Here is a 15,834-nt window from a genome sequence, read left to right as displayed (position 1 = left end):
GCATGCACTCAGAACGCGACTGCTTCCACTGCATCCTCTGCAAAGAGCATTCATGTCACAGACAAACCCACCAACTAAAGAAACGATGCTGGGGAGACAGTCTGAGGTGGAAGTTTATCTGCCGCTGGTCTCCTCACTTCCACAGGACCAGCCTTGACCCGACAGAGAAACCAGATCTAGGCGGGATGCTCCTCTGTGTTGCTGGAATCTGCCAGGATAATAACACGATCTCATAAAAACAGCGCTGGCTTTGAACTGTTAAAAATAAAAGCAGATGCGTCGTCCCTGTGCCAGCCGGCCTTCCGGTGTCACACTGAGCCTGTGTGTTTGCGTTATCAGCTGCCACCAGAGATCTCTGGCCTTGAAGTAGCAACTTCTCTGTGACAGTGGAGATGAATACCTAGGCTGCTCCATGCTTTATCTGGGCCTCAGAGGGCTCAAAATTTTACCACAAAAGGCTTCAATTTTCCACTTAGGACCACTTCCCTGGCTCTTTAAGTGGGACACAGCAAACTCATACTTCCCCGTTATTGTTACAGCCTCTGATCATTTATCTCGATGAGTTTGTTGGCGTCGGAGAACAAGGCAATCTTAGGTGTAGTTTCTAAACTCGAGTAGCAACTTCAACAGTATTTGTGTTAAGATTCAGAGTCTAGGACCAAGAAAACAGCTGTTCAAACAGCCAAGAGCTTGCCTTGCAGGCACTGAGGACCCAAATTCAAAGACAGGAATCTATAGAAAAAGCCAGACATGGAAGCATGGTGGTGAATGGGGGTTAGGCGGACCCCAGGGCCTTGCCTGACAGCTGACTATCAGGCTGGTGAGAGACCCCGTCTCAAAACACAAGGAGGAGGAATGAGATCTTTGATTGTCCTCTGGCTATACCTACATGTGCACATGTGCCCGCACACTGACAGACAGACAGACAGACAGGCATATACACGGGCCTGTGCACGCGTGCGCGCAGACACACACACACACACACACGCATATTTTCAGAAGAAGGTTAAACAAAAGATTAGACTCTATAGTCCGACTACACCTTACCCGTGCCAAGCAATCACTGGACTGGAAGTCGGTCTTCCCAGTATTTGAGAGGCGGCGTTTGTCATTGCTGTCACTCAGAGGGGCTTCTTCCAACTTTGGAACCCTGAGTTCTGCCTCTCTGTCCGCTTCTGCCCTCTCCAGATGCGGTCCAGCCACATCCTTGAGAGAATTCGGGCCATTTTCTAGCTCAAAGGCATGGCCGTTTCCAAGTTCGGGGTCGGTGCCGTTCTCCAACTCTGAGCTGGGGTCATCTGTCGTGTCGCACCCACTGCTGCTCTTAGAGTCTTCAGGGGCCTTGGTGATAGGGGGTCTGGAGATGACCCCAAACTTTCTGGTTCTTTTCCCCTTTTTGGAAGTTTGGTCACCCAGCTCCAAGGTGGGTGTCTCCCCGGGTTCTGAGCTGTTGCCACTGTTGCCATTGTAAGTCACGTGGGCTTTCTGCTTGAAGCGCCGCAGCATGATCAGGTAGATGAAGCCGCCATTCCAGCACTGCTCAGCGAGGTAACTGCAACACACAGACATGCACATTAGACACCATCCTTTCCCGGACCCAGTGCTGGGGTCCAACCAGCGCCCCGGACTGAAAACCGGGCAGAGGCACTGAGGCGCAGCAGTCAGATCCCTCTTTTAATAAATTCACTTGTTGATGTTGAAATGATCGATCCCCAAAACCTCTACCAAACAGAGGATCCTACAGACTGGAAAATTCTAATTTATCTCTCCTGGAATCCAGAGTCTCGAGCAGGGCTTTTCCACAACAGAGTCAGTCCCAGCGTATCATTATTTTCAAGTTTCTTTTTTTGTGTTGTTTGCTTTTCAGTACTGATGATTGGACCCAAGGGCCTCACATCTGCTGGGTGAGCTCTCTACCTCTGTTCACTTCCAGTCCCTAAAAACCAAAACAAAACTCTTGGGGGTAGACAGATGGCTTAGCACTGGCTGCTCTTTCATAGGACCTGGGTTCAAGTCCCAGTACCCATGTGGCGCCTCAGAACTGTATATAATGCCAGCTCTGGGGGAATCTGATATATATGCAGGCAAAACACCAATTCACATAAAAATAAAAAAAAAATAAAAATACAATTAAAAGAAAATCCTTGTAGGAGAAGTAAATTCTGCTATTTTATAGCATAAAAGGGCAACTATTTAGTTGTTTGACAACATGTATATTTCAAAATAATCAGGAGAGGGTTTCGAATGATCCTAAAAGAAAGAAATGCCCAATAATGGTGGTCATGGGTGCCCATCACCTTGATATGCACTAGGGTACATATTTGAAAATGTCAGAATTTATATCCCATAGGCATAAATAATTATTAATATTTAAGCAGGTGAAGAGATTAAACCAAAACTAATCTTCACTCCTTCAACAGTCACTTGAGATGGAATTACACACGACTCCCATTTGTATATGACTGATGAATAACACAATTCCTAAAATAAAGAATAGATAACATGGGGGCCAGTTGTCAGGAGAGGCGGCTCAGCAGTCAGGAGCACTGGGTTTTGCAGCGGACCTGGGTTCAGTCACCAGCACCTGCCTAAAAACTCACAACCTTCTGTAATTCTGGTTCTAGGGGATCTGATGGTCTTCTGACTCCCCAAGGTACCAGGCATGTATATGGTATACACAGACACACACACACACATAGAGACACACACACATACATACTACCCATTGACATCATAAACAAAACAAATTGGAAATATATATATATATATATATATATATATATATATATGTCAGAATAGGTACTTCTGACTCCCAAAGGTACCAGGCATGTATATGGTATACACACACACACACACACACACACTCACACACACACACTACTCATCGACATCAAAAACAAAACAAATTGGAAAAAAAAGAATAGATACTGGACAAAGTCTAAATTCTGATTTAGAATCAGAATTTAAAATCAGAAGTGACCATGAGAGTAAGAACTTCTGCCTGGAAGCCAAGTGACAACAGACCCAGCACTAAGCCGGATGGGGCATTAATATGTCCCAGACTAAGGTATGCGGGGCAGCCACGGTGTGTTTTTCCTTGACAGTAGTTTTAACTTGGGCTTTGCCTAGCACACCTGGACTGCCATTTGCTGGGACGTCACATTTAGAGGATAAAAAGACGTTGACGGTGCTGACCAGGACAGAGAAACCTGCTGGAAGCTGTGAAGCAAGAACAGCTGGAGGAAGGGAGCGTCCAAATGGACACGGCTGCTCACAGCTAGGTGCTCTTCCGCGTATCTGAGGGCTGACAAATGCAAAGAGGCGGGGGAATCTCAGAGAATTGCAACACAGTATCTGCCCCAGAGCTTGGAGAGAATACACTGAAACAAGTCCGTGAAGGTTGGTACCTAGGATCTCAGATCCTTAAAGCGCCAGTAACGACATACTCAGAGTCAGGAAATGCACAGGCTGGACCCTCCACTCCAAGGAATCCTGGGGAAATGACTACACCTTGTATACAAATCAGGTTCCCAAAGCACTGAATGTCAGTAACTAAATCCTTCATACACCCAACCTGCTTCTGGCCTTCCTATGCTTACCTTCCCCCCACCCCCACCCCCAAAGACCCAAGGTTATGCTGCTCCATGCTCAGTAAGTGAGAAAGAGACACTAGACACTAGGGCTTCTAGAGTGGACCAAGCCACCTGCTTTCCATCCAGGCACAATGCTGACATCTAACAGAAGAGGAGGGTGGGTGAACAGACATTAAGATGCCCTTCTGTGGGAGCTGGAGATGGCTCAGTGATTAAGAGCACTGACTGCTCTTCCAGAGGTCCTGAGTTCAAGTCCCAGGAACCACATGGTAGCTCACAACCAACTATAATGAGATCTGATGCCCTCTTCTGGTGTGTTTGAAGATAGTGACAGTATCCTCACATAAAATAAATACATCTTTGGTGCGTGTGTGGTGTGTGTGAGAATTATTCACATATAATTTTCTTTAGCCTGGCCCATGACCTAAAATATCTTTTCCCACATGTGCTCTCATGGAAACTCTAAGAACCTTGAAAGGAGCCTGTGTTGGAGATGGTATTTCACTTTTTTTCTACAGGGTCTATGCTGGGCAAAACGAGAAAGACCAAAATAGTTTCTCTTCAGTTCACCACCTCTCTGCCTTCCTCTGGATTCCCAGTGATAAATAACACCCTGACACCATAAAGAAACTGTGAGAGGTTTTCTTCCTTCCTGAACTCTGGATTTGATAAGGTCATCTTAAAGACAATGGGTAATTAATGAATTATGGGTCCGCAATAAGCCAGTGAGAAAGACACTTTGCCTGGGGAGGGGGGGGGTGTCATTTCCTTAGAGCCCTAAAATCACTTTCTATCTAACAGACGCATATGCTCTATTCATATGCAGTCAAATGATTTACCAAGCCTTTTCAGTCTTTTCTGGTTTCATGCACCCAAGCCCCTTTTTATGTTTAGAGGGGTTTTTATCTAGCATTAGGGGTGTGTGTGTTTGTGTGTGGGGGCGCATGTATGTTCATGTGCATGTGAAGGCCACAGGATAATTTTGTTGTGTGTGTGAAGGCCATAGGACAATCTTGGTGTGTGTGTGTGTGCAGATGTGCATGCCATGTGTGTTTGTGTGCATGTGAAGGCCACAGGACAACCTTGCGTGTCATTCCTCAGGTTTTTATTTTTCATTTTCGACAGGATGTCTTATTGGCCTGGAACTAACCCTGTGACCAGGCTAGGCAGGCATGCAGACCTATCTGTGTGTGTCACCGTGCCTGTTTTCTTCTTTGCTTTGTCCTGCTGTCCTCATGATTTTGCAGTAAGCACTTCGCTGATGTACCGGTCTTCCCACCTCCAGCATTAGAAACCTTATGCTGAACTTCACAATCAGTCACTCTTAGCTTTTGGCTGTTTTCACAGAAACCTGAGCCCTGACTATTGGTTTATTTTGGCTCATGATGCTAATGGCTGGGGAGTTCTAGGTTGGGTGGGCACATCTCACGAGGGCCTTGTGCTGCAATAACCTATGGCAGGAGGAAGGCGGGCAACTGAGTGCATACGTGGGCGGGCGGAAGGAAGACAGCAAAGGATGCCTCACTTTAATCAGCCATGGAGGTAACAGAGCCAGTCGGGCGAGAATAAACTCGCATAGCAGAGGCAGGAGTCCAAGGCTCCGGCACGTCCCACCAGATTGTGCCGCCAAGCACATCCGTGCGGGATAGTCAGCGAGCCTGAGCCTCGCTGCGACAGAATCAACAGCCCGGCAGTGAGAAAGGATAAGTTAAATGTAAATTTGGAGCAGCGTGTGAGGTTTAGAAACAGAAGAGTTCCTCGTCACAAAACACGGTTCAGCTGGCTTCTCAGAAGCTTCTCTGGGCCAGCATTTCAAACTCCCCTCGCGCCCACTTCAGATTTATTTTTGGCAAAGAAAATTATTAATTCAATTAATGTTTTACTTTAACCCTCCTTAGGATGATTTCAAAATGAAATGTCTGGTAGGGAGGTGTGGTATATTTTTAAAATGCTTTTAAATAGTGTGTGGGTGTGTACGTCTGTGTGTGAACACATCTGTGTACATGTATGGGTTTGTGGACGGAGGTTCCTGGCAAGGCCAGAAGAGAGCATCAGGCCCCTGAAGACGGAGTCGTAGGCTGTTGGGAGCCTCTCAACATGGCGGCTTGAACTGGACTTGGGTCCTCTGTAAGAGCTGAAATGTCTCCAGCTACCATGCACAGAGGTGCTCACTGTGGTCTACAACTTCCCCTTTTGATTGTTCTTTATTTCAAAGTAACTTAGATGCCCAGCCCTGGAAAGTCCTCATGGAACTTCCATAACTTACACACTCTAAAGCAATTCTGTAACTCAACAAAACAGCAACTCCTGCTTCATCTCGTGATGTCAGACATTCAGAGTGCATGCCAACGAGCCCTGACCAAAGGAGGGTGTTCACACGTGAGTTACAACGACAGGGCCATTTTTTTTGTGTTTTGGAGCAGGGGTGGGGGGATGAAACCCAGGGCCACTCACAGGCTAAGGACGAATTCTGTCACTGGGCTGAATCCTAAGCACCGGATCTGAGTTACACAGAACCATCGTGGAAACCTGTAATAGGATTAACTGCTCACACATGTAATCTTAGCACTTGGGAAGCCATGACAGGAGGCTTGACACAGCTCTGGGCCAGCCTGGGCTACAAAGAGAATTCTAAGTTAGCCTAGGATGCAGGGTAAGACAAAGCACACACACACACACACACACACACACTCACTCCAGATTAGGTGCTAATAGTTTCTCTGTTTAACACTGGAAAATTGGAGATGAACTATTTTTGCCTATGATTGTTTTTTCCAGAGAAGTAAAGGAGGAGGAGCCATTGATCTATGGTTTTTGGAGATGTGCTAAGCCTAGCATTCTCTGAGGTTGCTGAGAGGTTCTGAAGAAATGTGGATTGGGAGGAAATATTAAACAGAGAGGGAAGCAAGTTTAAGTTCCGACGGATCCACAGAGGGGGAGGGACCAGGTACTCGTGGGCAGCCGGTCTCAGGTGCTGCCTCCCAGAGAGCTTGAATTTGAGGGACAAGAAATCCAGAACCTTCTTTAAGAAAACCCGTGAGCATCACACAGTTCCAAAGCGAAAATGAGATGCTCAGCATGGATGGAGGTGCACGCCATAGCGGACCAGAGCCTGGAGAAATGGTGGACATGCACCCATAATCTGGCTGCGGGAACCCAGATTTATCCACGGGAATGTATCCCAGGACCTCCCAGAGGATGCTTGACTAAGGACGGCACCTACTCTGCACATCGTTTTTCTTTCTATATACATTCCCATTTTTTTTCACTTTGGTGCCTCTTTAGCACATCTGAATCATCGCCAATTCTGCTCTGACATTTTACTGCTACGATTAAAGAAAACGGGTTATCTGAACACAGTCAATTGTTTAGCACAATAGCTGACCTACTAACCAAGTCAGCTAAGTGACTAGCAAGTGGGCAGTAGAGACAGCCTGGTCACCCTGGGCAGAGCGATGCGTCACATCCTGGGTAAAGCGGAGTGGGATGACCCAGGGGTCCTTCGTGCTACTAAGGACGGCACACACTGTAAAATTATGAATTACTTCTGAAACCTTCCATTTCCTAGCTTCAGAACGAGTGGCCTTGGGTAACAAAGCACAATACGCAAGACTGAGTGAAAACAGAGTAAGGATTAGCTACTATTCTTCCCGTGAACAATGAACTGCCTGTCATCCTTGACCCAGTGACCTCGTTTTTTTTTTTTTTGTTTTTTGTTTTTTTTGCCATCATCATTCATGAGCCTACAGGAGGGTAACCCAGTGTCCCACCGGTAGGGCAAAATGACAGCTCCTCACTTACAGCAGAACAATACTGGCTTGTAATTGGTTTTGTTCCTTAACACCAGGCTTATAAAAGGCGCTCAACATTTTACGGGCACCTAAGTGTAAATCAACGTGTATCTGAAGTCTATCTAATATGCAGTGTCTACAGCACCCTGATTAAATCCGGGGTGTCAGTCTTCAGGACAGCTGAGGCATGTGTGCCTCTCAGCATTAAGTGTAGACACGTTCCCTTTTGCTTCAACCTGATCTCCGGTAACCTCTGAGATGCTATAACATCATTTCTGTACTGAAGCAGACGCTGTGCTCTTCCCTTCTAAGATCTTCTGGGCATAAGGGGGTACTTCAGAGAAACAACCAGATAAAAGCAGCAAGGTCCTGGGGCTGATGGGAAAATCATCTTGATTTCCACGCAACAAGGTCATCACTGGTCTTTATCTCAGAAGCTCACAACTCACAGTAATAGGGTGGACTTCACAACCTCTCTAGCAAATGCTAACGCTAACATGCCTTCTGTATGTGTGATGCCAGTAAACTTCTCAGAGGGGAAATGAAAGCCTGGGCCTTTCTAGTACATCCCATGACGCCCCATGGAGACAGCTTTCCTCAAAGCTCTCACACAGTCTGCAGTCCTGAGAGGTTGCACCCTATGCCAGTTCCTAGGCTTTCCACAGAGGCAGCCCCTGATCTTCCCTTGCAGAAGGCAATACTCCAGAAGAATGTTTTAAGAGATTATATTCAATTTATCTTCTCGAATAGAGCTACCACCGCCTAAAAAAAAATGTGAGGACAGAGTCCCCTACTCTTCCTGCCCCATCTCCCAAGTTCTTTCCTAGTCTAAGCTGCTGGAAGCACAGGGCCTGAGTGCCACATTCTCCCTTTCTCCTCTGCGTCCCCCAAACCAGTCACAGCTGGCAGATCACAACCAGCAGGCGACCTCCCAAGTCCACACGATGTTCCTCTCCCTTCCTCAGAGGTAACTGAGAGGTAACTGAGAGAAGACAGGACCCCCGTGAGCCCGTGTCTCAGGGGGCATCCAAGGCTTCTCACACACTAATTCAGACATTGACACAATGTCTACACCCTCGGGTTCCCTGCCTTTCAAGTAGATCCAAACCCATCTTGAAACAATTTCCCTAGCTCGTCGCCATCCTTCCAGGGTCGGTGCTTTGGGTTTGGCCTGAGTCTGCCCTCTCCTCGTGCCAAGCCTGGTTTCACTTATGTCAAGAGAGTTTCCATCAGAATTGTGGGTTCCTTTTCAGAATTGCTTTTGCTGTTTTGAAGTCAGAAAAAAATCCCGAAAGAAACAGCAAAGCAAACTCTTCCCATCTACATGTTCTGGCTGATGTCCTGCCCAATCCAAAATCCCTTCTATACATAGTGAAGCTTCGTTTCCCCTCTTTATTTTGTCTCTGGTAGGCACGGCTAGGCTGACAGTCTACTAAGGCTCAGGCAGACTGACTGCCAGCTTATGATCCCCCCTCCCCAGCAAACGATGCTACTAGGAAGCTGGACTGTCTTCCTGTGAGCCATCCATCTTTGTGATCTGTTCGGACTCTTGCTGGTCTGGTGGCCTTTGATTACAAGAAAACCCAAGTCAACAGAACCCTAGCCTAAAAAAACAGACAAAGATCGTCTTTTTACAGATGTGGGGAGGACGATGGTAAATTCTTGGCATCCGCTGAGTAACTGTAACTGTGTTCTGATAGTGTGTTCTTGGAAGCCTCTGATTCTTAGTTTTGTTCTGCTATTATAAATGTCTCTGCATTTTCTCTTTTATCAGGGTTTTTAAAGTAACATGCACATGAAGCATGGGGGAAAAAGCTTTCAATTTCAGGATGTGCAGGTACAAATGTTAATGACTCAAAGTTTGCTTTTAACAATGTTTACGTTAGAAGTGCTCTACACCAGTGAGTTTTACCATGGAAACCAAGGATAGGGACCAATACTGATTAACCTCGAACAGCATGCCACGGTTAAGTCTATGAACACAGGACCTCACATCAGCCCAAACCAACCTCGTCAGGTAAAAACCATGACTCACTTTTCCAATGTGAGAATGCCAAAGCTTATAAGACTAGCAGGGCCATTGCGTTGGTTAAGGTGGAGCCAGGATTCAAAATCCATCTAATTCCAAACAAACCATGAAAATGAACCTGGGGTTCATGGCAAAGCCCTGCCTTGAGATGTTGCTTGCTCTACCAGGTTTGAAACCAGCAAAAGGGCTGCCAACTTTTCAACAGCCAAAGGAGGCCTCTTGGCATCACCAGGAATTCTATTTCAGTGGTAAGTAAACACCCCAATAATGTCTCACACCTATCAACAAGGGCTGTAGGGGAAGCAAGGAGCGTTTTCAGGCAGGCCCACTCGGCGAGGAGGTAAAGTGGTTTCTTAGGGTGCAGGGGGAAGTGGCCAAGCTTCTCCATTTCATCTCCGAGGAATGAGTTTGCATGAGTCCCTATGAATGCTGAGAAAATGGAGGCAATATTTGTTCCATCTTCTTAAAACCAAAGCACTAAGGGACCATTCTGGCCAACAGAGGTAGATCAAAATGGTGAATTCGGGACACCTCTGCAAGGCCAACCTCTCTCAGGGATACCTTGTCCTCAACAATTCTCTCCCCCACTCTCAGGCCTTCTCAAGATGGAGACCTCATTGTCTAATGAGGGCTCTTTCTGATGAGTGAACTGTTCTTGTGGATTCACATGGAAGATAGCATGCTGTCGCATAAGATGGGCTTTGCAAGGAGGGACAAGCCAATTCCCAGGCTATGTGGACCGACAGAGCCACATCATGCAGATCTCCTTCAGATAGAACCCTACTGATGACCAATGTGACCTCTGGTGATGAACTTCTCAGGTCAAAGTTACTCTCTTCTGGGGTACTTCCTGTCCAATGACTGGGTACAGAAGAACAGGAATCTTGTTAGACGTGACTCCCCTGTCACCCCCCGGCCCACACCATCCCAGTGGCCAGAGATCCTCCCTGGGCTGGAAGGCCTCAGGTTTGGTCGGGTGAACTGGACCCCCTCCTCCATCTGCTCTGCTTCTTTCTTTCCAGCCTTTCTTCCTACTCACAGTTCAACACTCTTCTCTCCGACTTGGCCTCTGCTTCCTGGAGAACCTACCTAGTGAGGACAATACACTCGGAATCACAAGGACGCTTCCCCCAAAGCACGGGGTGGAAAATAACAGTAGAAAAAAACACTCAGCTAGGGGCTGGAGGGATGGCTCAGCGGTTAAGAGCACTGACTACTCTTCCAGAGGACCTGAGTTCAATTCCCAGCAACTACATGGTGGCTCACAACCATCTGTAATGGGATCTGATGGATGCCCTCTTCTGGTGTCTGAAGACAGCTCCAGTGTATTCAAATAAATAAATAAACAAACCTAAACATACATAAATACATTTAAAAAAAAGACTCAGCTAGTCTGATCATACAGGATCTGATTATACTTTTTAAAAAGTATAATGAGTCTACCCTTAACCCGGAAGTTATCGGCAGTAGATGGCTTCTGTGTGAAGAAGAGCCACTTATCATCAGCGGGTGAGTTCTGGTGGGCTGCCCGTGCCCCCACACTCAGGCACTTACGGGCAGCTAGAACTGGACTCAGCGGGCTATTTTTTTTTAATCATTTATTTGTTTTTAATGTGCATTGGTGTTTGGCCTTCATGTACGTCTGTGTAAGGCTGTCAGACCTCAGAGTTACAGACAGCTGTGAGCTGCCACTTGAGGGCTGGGTCCAGGTTCACCGGAAGAGCACCTGTGCTCTTAACTGCTGGGCTGTCTCTCCAGTCCTCGGTGGGTTATTCTTTTAAGACGTATCTACTTTATGTGTGTGGGTGTTTTTCTTGTATGTATGTTTGTGCTACGTGTGTGCCTGGTACCCATGTAGGCTAAAAGAGGGTACTGTAGGCTCTGGAACTGAAGTTTCAGATGGTTGTAGCCCACTATCTGGGTGGTGGGACTTGAACTCAGGTCCTTTGGAGGAGCAGCCAACCCTCCTAACTGCTGGGTAGAGAGGAGTTGGTGGGAGTCAGGGTGGATGAGATTAAGATATATTGTATACATATGACATGTTCAGGGAAAAATAAAGTTTGGAAAAGTTAAAAAAAAAAAAAAGAAACCCTAAAAATAAAACTTGCTTATTACTTAACAAAATTAGCCTATATATAGATGGGTCTCACTGTGACAGTTCCATATATACATGCACGATTGTCTTTGACTAATTACCCTCCCAACTACACTATCTTGCACCCCACCCCTATATGTCCCCCTAATCCTGTTCATAGCAGCCTGACTACTACTTTCTGGTTTATGTAACACACCAAATGAACAGAATCTGTTTGTGTTAAAACAAACAGTGCTTGTGTCTGGCTTCCTTTGCTTACGATGGCAACCTTCACTTCCATTCATTTTCCTGAAAAATGCCACGATTTATTCTTCCTTAGGGCTGGCATCGCATGGTGAAGATGCACCACACTTTCTGGGCACAGGCTGACCCCACATCTTGCTTACTGTGAACAGTGAGGTAAAGCACATGTGTCGAGCTATCTCCCGTGGGCAGGGACCCAGGAGAGGGACAGCTGGGGCACGCAGAGAGCCCGCCATACCGATATCCATAGTACCTGGATTAAGGGACACACACTCCCCAACACTGTATAAAGGTTTTTTTCCCTGTGTAACCTCTGCAGCCGTCGAGGCATTTTTTTTTGAGACGTTGGTTGAATGCTACTCACAAAAATTTCCTTCACTAGCCAGAAAAACCCAGAGCAAAGGGTTGCTTCGGTCTGGGACTGTAAAGAGCTTGAAAAGCTGGGGCTTTAGCCCTGTGGTAGATAGCTTACCCAGCAGATATGAGGGGCCCAGATTTGATCTCCAGAACCACACACAAAATGTCAGCTTTATGAAACTTCATCGGAATAGCCACATCTGGAGCAAGACTGTCCTTGGCTTGGGTCTCAGCAATGTCTCTTTGGATCTTGAACAAGACCTTCCCCCAGAGACCAGTGTTTAGCAACAGGACTGTTGGAATACTAGCCTGGATGATGAAAAAGATGGTTGTTTCCTTGTGTAGTGCCTTAGAAGCCAATAAACAGCAACCCTTCCCCTCAGAAATGTGGCAGATAAATTACAGGTCAACAAGTTGAGCTACCTGCTATTTCTGTCCAGGTTGGAACCTCCCAGAAGATGAATATACAAAAGGGAGTGGTCAGACCGAAACTATCACAAGAATCGGGAAAAGGGGAGAGAAGTCTCAGGCATGGGAAAAAATCATGTTCACTTGGGCAGACAGATGGTCAGAAAGGGGCTCAAAACTAGAGCCTTAAAAGAGAATGCACCCTAGGACAGAGACCCTGACAATGCACTCGAAGCCCAGAGGACAGTACTAACAGCTGCCTGCACCCCAGTCATTGTGCTCAGAACACCAGGGGTTGTGTGTGCACACTTGGGGTCGACGGCTAGCACAGCACAATACAGCGAGTTGCAGACCTTGCTCTTTGCCAGAAGAGATGAATGAGACTGACAAGTCTCTGCTTTTGCTCCCACGTCCACCTGGCCAGAGGCTGGGTCCCTAACTCTCAGAGCCACCCGAGCTCTCTGACCTCACTTGAACTCCAAAGCTGGTCCCAGACAAGTTAGAACTGGCCCAGAACTCTAGGTGGAGTCTGAGAGGTCTGGGAGGTTGGCTACTCTGAGCAGGACACTAGCCCAGTGGGCCCCTTCGTATTTTATAACATAGGTGTCCACAGCTCACACTGGAAGAGGGGACCGCGTGCGTGCATGTGTGCGTGTGTGTGTTTGTGTATGTGTGTGTGTGTGTGTGTGTGTGTGTGTGTGAGAGAGAGAGAGAGAGAGAGAGAGAGAGAGAGAGAGAGAGAGAGAAGAGATGCGGAATTACTGCCTCTGCTGGTATCTGCTCACCTCTGACCTACAGTCAGACTTACTGCTCCCTGATCTTGTTACAGACTTATTACAAACCCTTGGATGACAGCATCTTGCCTTGAGTAGTGACTCAGCTAGCTCTCCAAAGGGCCTTTCCCAAACTTTTCTGAACAAGGGTTCCTAAAACTCAGTTGCTTTCCTATAAAATGCTTCAGTATACTGCAATAGTCTAGGCACGATGTGTTCAGAGAAGGCTGCTGCAGACACATGACCCTTCAGCTCTAAAAGAAAACCATGCTGCGGTGGAGAGCGAATGTCTCTGCTTTTGGATGGCCGCCTGGCTTCGCAGGCCGGAGCAGGTGAGGGCTTGTGAGTCACCACAGCATGACTCAGTAGGGCCAATTTACAGAACTAGTCCAGGTGCCTGTCAGGAGAGGGACAGGTAAAAAAAAAAAGTGTGATTGAATCTCCAATGGAGCATTATTATTATTTGAACCATAAAGAAAAATGAAATTAATACTTTACAGAAAACAGATGGAACTGGAGATCATCATGGTAAACAAATAAGTCAGACTCCAGAGAGAAGAATATTTTGTATGTTCTAGGTTTTTTTGGAGGGGGAGAGAGAATGAGGGGATTACTAGGAGGCAGAGCAGGGCCAGCAGGAATGGGGCAAGGTCAAGAGACTACGAAAGGGGTAAACATGACCGAAGTGCATACCTGGTGTGCGGGTATGAAAATGTCATGATAAAAACCACCATTTTTAATAAATAGCATTTGCAAAAAAAGAATATGAGTTGGAAGCTGAGGTTCTGCAGTTGTAATTAAGGATTAATTATTATAATTATATCAATTATTACATATATTAATTATACTTATACATTCAATACTAGATTTGGATGGACTCTCAATGCAACGTGTCCTTAAGGGAGACACAAAGAGGAAGAGGTTGGAATGTCTGTCTGTCTGTCTGTCACCCAGGCACAGGCTGCCTCCAGCTTCCCAGGCACTGATGCAGGAGGACATCCCTTTCTCGGACCTTCTAGAAGAATCCAATCCTGTGCTCAGAGAGAAGCTCTTTGTCTATACCATGCAGGGTGCGACGCTTTTGTGGATACTCACGATGACTCCCTTGCTAGTTTCTCAAACATTGTGACCTAGAGCTTACGTAGCAAGATGGCCAATTTCTAAGACCCACTTAAGGTGATTCTGTCATGTTTTAAGTGGAAATTAAAGCATTTTAAATCTATCACTCTGTGAACGTTTTAAACTCAGTTTTAAAACTTCTTAAACATCAGAACAATTTCCCCCTTTCGTGTTTGACGTAGACTGCTTCAGTTAGCTGGGATTATTCCCTAAGGGCAAGAATGATGTATGTATGGGCTGGGACTTAAATATATACCATTTGGACTTATTAGAAGTATGGGTTTTATAAAGGAAAAAAAGATTACTCAGCCATTACAATATAAGCAGCAGAAAACCCAACCCTGCTGTCTTAATTCTTCCATATTCGGAATTTTTGAACCTTAATTATGTAAGATTTTCTGGTCTGCTTTTAAGATGATCATGTTTAACGTCTACATGACAAGACGAGAGGGAAGGTTCCCAGCTGTGATGTGTAATCACTTCTCAGAGCACACAGTGCCCCCCCCCCCCTTATCTGGGATTTCTCTGTCCGTGCTCCGGCTCCTCACACTCAACTAAGGTCCGAAGATATTAAGTGGAAAATTCTAGAAAAGAACAGCTTGTTCTAACGTTCACCGTCCCAAGGAACACAATCTCTATCCGCCCTGCTCTGCTCTGCTGGGGACGCAGGTCGCCCCTCTGTCTGCTGTATCTCCACTGTATATGCTACCTGCCCCACGAGTGCTTGGTTAGCCACCTCTGTCATTAGATGTGCCATTGCTGTGGTGCATTTGAATAGCGCTTACTTTAACAATGGCTCCAAAGTATTCAGGGAATGCCTGGAAATCCAGAAATTCCAAAGAAGAATTTAGTGTGCATTCTTAGATTTAAAACGTGAATATTCTCACTTTCTAAAAAAATGTTAATAAAGGTCTTTTATTTATGAAAGATGTCAACTACAAGTTGGAACTTATCAGAGAAATGCCTCAGATATGACAAAATCCTTTTTGTTTATTACTGAAGCTATTTGTCTGTTTTGAAAAGCGGTGCATCTAAGTTTAGTGTTTAGAGGTCCTTGCTCTGTTGATAGGTGTGGTAACATGCTTACAGCTAGCCCTCCCCTAAGGATCAGCACTTCAACAGGAATATTCTCACTGTAAGGAACAGGAGAAAAACATGCTTAGGAGCCTAATGAAGAGGGAACCGTTCGTCTCTGAAACCGGGAAGGCTGAACGAGACAGCTGTGTTGTTTTGCTGTCTGTCACCTCTGGAATGGGGAGGGTAAAAGGCAAGTAAGTGTGTGTGTGTGTGATGGAAAATGTATTAAATAGGGCTGGAGAGATGGCTATCTCTCCTAAGAGCACCAACTGCGCTTCCAGAGGTCCTGAGTTCAAATCCCAGCAACCACATGGTGGCTCCCAACCATCTACAATGGGATTTAATGTCC

General features: G+C 46.2%; 1 protein-coding gene across 4 annotated transcripts in view; it reads right to left on the bottom strand.

Moving 5' to 3' along the window:
• Positions 1 to 15,834, bottom strand: part of Pdzd2 (PDZ domain containing 2) — a 386,071-nt gene that overhangs the window by 100,292 nt on the left and 269,945 nt on the right. For 3 of the 4 annotated variants that reach the window (XM_052159550.1, XM_052159551.1, XM_052159552.1), the window contains one exon: positions 1,048 to 1,552. In XM_052159550.1, the coding sequence (XP_052015510.1) occupies positions 1,048 to 1,552 (505 nt within the window). Of the gene's footprint in view, positions 1 to 1,047; positions 1,553 to 15,834 lie in introns of those variants that run through there. The other variant, XM_052159553.1, reaches the window with a different exon arrangement.

This window comes from Apodemus sylvaticus, chromosome 16, assembly GCF_947179515.1.
Source record: "Apodemus sylvaticus chromosome 16, mApoSyl1.1, whole genome shotgun sequence".
Lineage (NCBI taxonomy): Eukaryota > Metazoa > Chordata > Mammalia > Rodentia > Muridae > Apodemus > Apodemus sylvaticus.
Note: the sequence above shows the minus strand (reverse complement) of the source record. Positions and strands in the feature narration are given on the sequence as shown.